At 67.2% G+C, this 2,693-nt stretch overlaps 2 protein-coding genes across 2 annotated transcripts in view; one reads left to right on the forward strand and one right to left on the reverse strand.

Annotated features, from left to right (window-relative positions):
* Positions 1–595, forward strand: part of EMIHUDRAFT_427023 (hypothetical protein) — a gene marked incomplete at its 3' end in the record, with an annotated part of 1,899 nt that extends 1,304 nt beyond the window's left edge. Inside the window, exons 4-5 of the mRNA XM_005778905.1 lie at positions 20–164; positions 414–595. Of these exons, the coding sequence (XP_005778962.1) occupies positions 20–164; positions 414–595 (327 nt within the window). The remainder of the gene's footprint in view (positions 1–19; positions 165–413) is intronic.
* Positions 596–1,631: 1,036 nt separating this feature from the next.
* Positions 1,632–2,577, reverse strand: EMIHUDRAFT_205615 (hypothetical protein; the record flags this gene model as incomplete). The annotated part of the gene is made up of 5 exons (XM_005778906.1): positions 1,632–1,763; positions 1,842–1,975; positions 2,060–2,111; positions 2,184–2,264; positions 2,344–2,577. The coding sequence occupies 5 exons, from the start codon at positions 2,575–2,577 to the stop codon at positions 1,632–1,634; spliced, it is 633 nt and encodes a 210-aa protein (XP_005778963.1).
* Between the last annotated feature and the right edge of the window lie 116 nt (positions 2,578–2,693).

A 2,693-nucleotide genomic window follows, 5' to 3' on the forward strand; every position in this document is an offset into this window, starting at 1 on the left:
CACCGAGGTGCGAGATGAGCCGAGATCAGCCGAGATCAGCCGAGATCACCCGAGATCACCCGGGGACTTAGCCCCGTGCCGCGGCCTCACCGAGGCGGCCGCCACTTCCTTTGAGGCACCACCACTCAGACCACGCAGACGACATCAACACGTCCTCACCACAGGTGACCGCCACCGACTTTGAGTACGCCGCGCTGCAGGGCGGAGCCGCGCCCGACCTGCCCGGGACTTGCCCCTCTCGGGCGGCGTGCGAGGCCGCCCCCGTGACACCGCCCCCCCTCCCTCTTCCCTCTGCCCCTCAGGCGGAACCGTCAAGCTGCTCGGCGTCGCCAAGCGCGACGGAGGCGACCCCCGCGCCGCTCCTCCCCTCCCCTCGCTCACGCCTCCTCCTCTTGTCTTCAGGCGCGACGGAGACCGGCTCTCCGCCTTTGTCTCGCCCTGCTTCGTCCCGACCTCCAACACGCTCGCCTCCATCAGCGGCGCGACCAACGCGGTGCAGATCGGCTCCGCCAACCTCGGCAGCACCGTCCTGGTGGGGCAGGGCGCCGGCCGGCTGCCGACGGCCAACTCTTGCGTGTCAGACATCCTCGACATCGCGCAGGGGACGAGCGCAGCCCCCTTCCCCAAGCAGCCCCTCACGCCCGCCCTCAAGTTTGGCAACTCGTACACCTCCTCCTTCTACGTGCGCATCCGCTTCCGCGAGCAGCTCGGCGCGTGCTTCTCTTCTTGCCCCTCCTCTCCTCCTCCTCCTCCTCCCTCCTCCTCCCTCCTCCTCCTCGCCCCCCCGGCGGCGCCTCGTCTCGTGAGGCGTGCCGCCCGCTCCTCCCCCTCCAGGCATCATCCAGTCGGTGGGCGAGATCTTCTCCGACGCGGGCGTCTCCATCTACAACCTGCTGCAGACGCCCATCAAGAACCCGAACGACTCGATGTTCGTCATCACCACCGACCCCGTCGACGTCGCAAAGATCAAGCGCGCGTGCGTCGCCCTCGAGGCGACCGACTGGTGCCTCGGCGACACCTTCTATATGCCCGTCGTCGAGTGACGAGGCTGGGGCGTCCCGCCCACCTCGCAGACGGACAGGCGATGACACCCACATTTCTCGCACTAAGATGTGAGTCTAGGACCGCACTGCGATCTGCGTACACACGTGGCCGTATGTTAAAGTGAACCCGCGCCGCGCCGACCGCCAGGCGGGTCTCTTGCTTTAAGAGCCAGCTTAGAGAGCTTAGAAGCTCACCGCACCGCGGCGCGCTCACAGCACACAGCTCACAGGGTCACACACCCTCTCTGCTCTCTCTCTCGGCGGCAAATCGGCCCGCGGGGGCGCCCGCGCCGGCGCGCGCGGTGTGCGTCCAGCTGTGGTTGTGTGCGGTGTGCAGAGCCGAGCGATGAGCGTGCACACGAGATCGGCCATCGGCGCGAACAGACCGTGCTACGGGCCTACGGCGTGTGCAGGTGTGCACGTACTCTACGTCTCGGCGCCTCGCGCGCGCACGCGCCGGCTAAACGCTAAAGCTTAAACCCCATCAATGTTCCTTAAAGTATAAAGCCGTACACTGAAAAATCGCACGTCTTGCGTCTCGAGAGATGTCGAGTCTTTAGGAGGTGGGACATCACGCGGTCTCACCTTTTACTTCCGGCCCGCGGCCGCCTTTGGCCTCCAGCCATCGCAGTAAGCACGGAGTTTCTCGAGGTAGCCTGCACGCTGCGCATCCGTCAGCTTCCAGCACGCCTCGATCGAGCGCTTGGCCAAGAGTACGCACTCGTCGGGGGTGAGGCCTAATCACACCACTGCGCCGCAATCACATCACGCACGACGGCGGTGGAGCCAATCGGGCACCCGAGTGCCGCTGTCGCGGGCGGCCCGCATGTACGCCGAGTTGACGTAGCCGTCGTAGGTCTGCGGCTCGCACGCGTAGCAGCGCTCATCCACCGTGCCGATGGCGCAGTAGGCTGGGTCGTCGCTGTGCAAGCCTGCTCACAGCTGGACGATTCCCGCGCATGACTCTCAGCGCGGCGCGACGCGGGGGCGTCGAAGCAGGCCGGCAACGTTGACACCGGCCTCGAGCATCGCACGGACGGGGCTCTCGCCGCAAAAGATTCGCGGCACCTACGGGACGGGTCCGAGGGGGCTTGGGGAAGGGGCCGCGGGCGAAACCGCGCACCAGGAGGTCCTCCCCACAATCTGAGCGCGGTGGTTGGAGATCGGGCAGACGGTGCAGGGCGTGTTCCGGTCCTTGAGCTTGCGCACGACGGCCGCGTCCTGTCCACGGAGCAACTGTGAGAGACGATGCTCGCACTTCTCGGCGCATGGCGGCGATCGAGTCCTCGAGGCAGCGCACGCCGTGGTCAATGCGGTCGCACTTGAGCACGTCGAGGCACATCTCGACGCACGCGGCGCCCTCCTCCTCGCCGGCGTGCGCCGACAGCATCAGCCCCGCCGCCTTCGCCTTCTCATACGCCGGCTTGAAGCGAGAAGTGGAGCCGTGCCCCCACGGGCCCGTCCCATTGTCCATGCCGACGCCGACGATCTTGCCGACGTTGCCCGGCTTGAGCGCCTCGTCTAGCACCGCCATCGCCTCCTCGAGCGAGCGGTCCTGCAGGAAGGAGAGGATGAGGGCGCCGTCGACGCCGAAGCGCGCGCGCCCCTCCACGATGCCGCGCCACAGGCCCGCGATCACCGCCGCGTATG

The sequence above is a fragment of the Emiliania huxleyi genome (assembly GCF_000372725.1).
Source record: "Emiliania huxleyi CCMP1516 unplaced genomic scaffold EMIHUscaffold_24, whole genome shotgun sequence".
Classification (NCBI taxonomy): domain Eukaryota; phylum Haptophyta; order Isochrysidales; family Noelaerhabdaceae; genus Emiliania; species Emiliania huxleyi.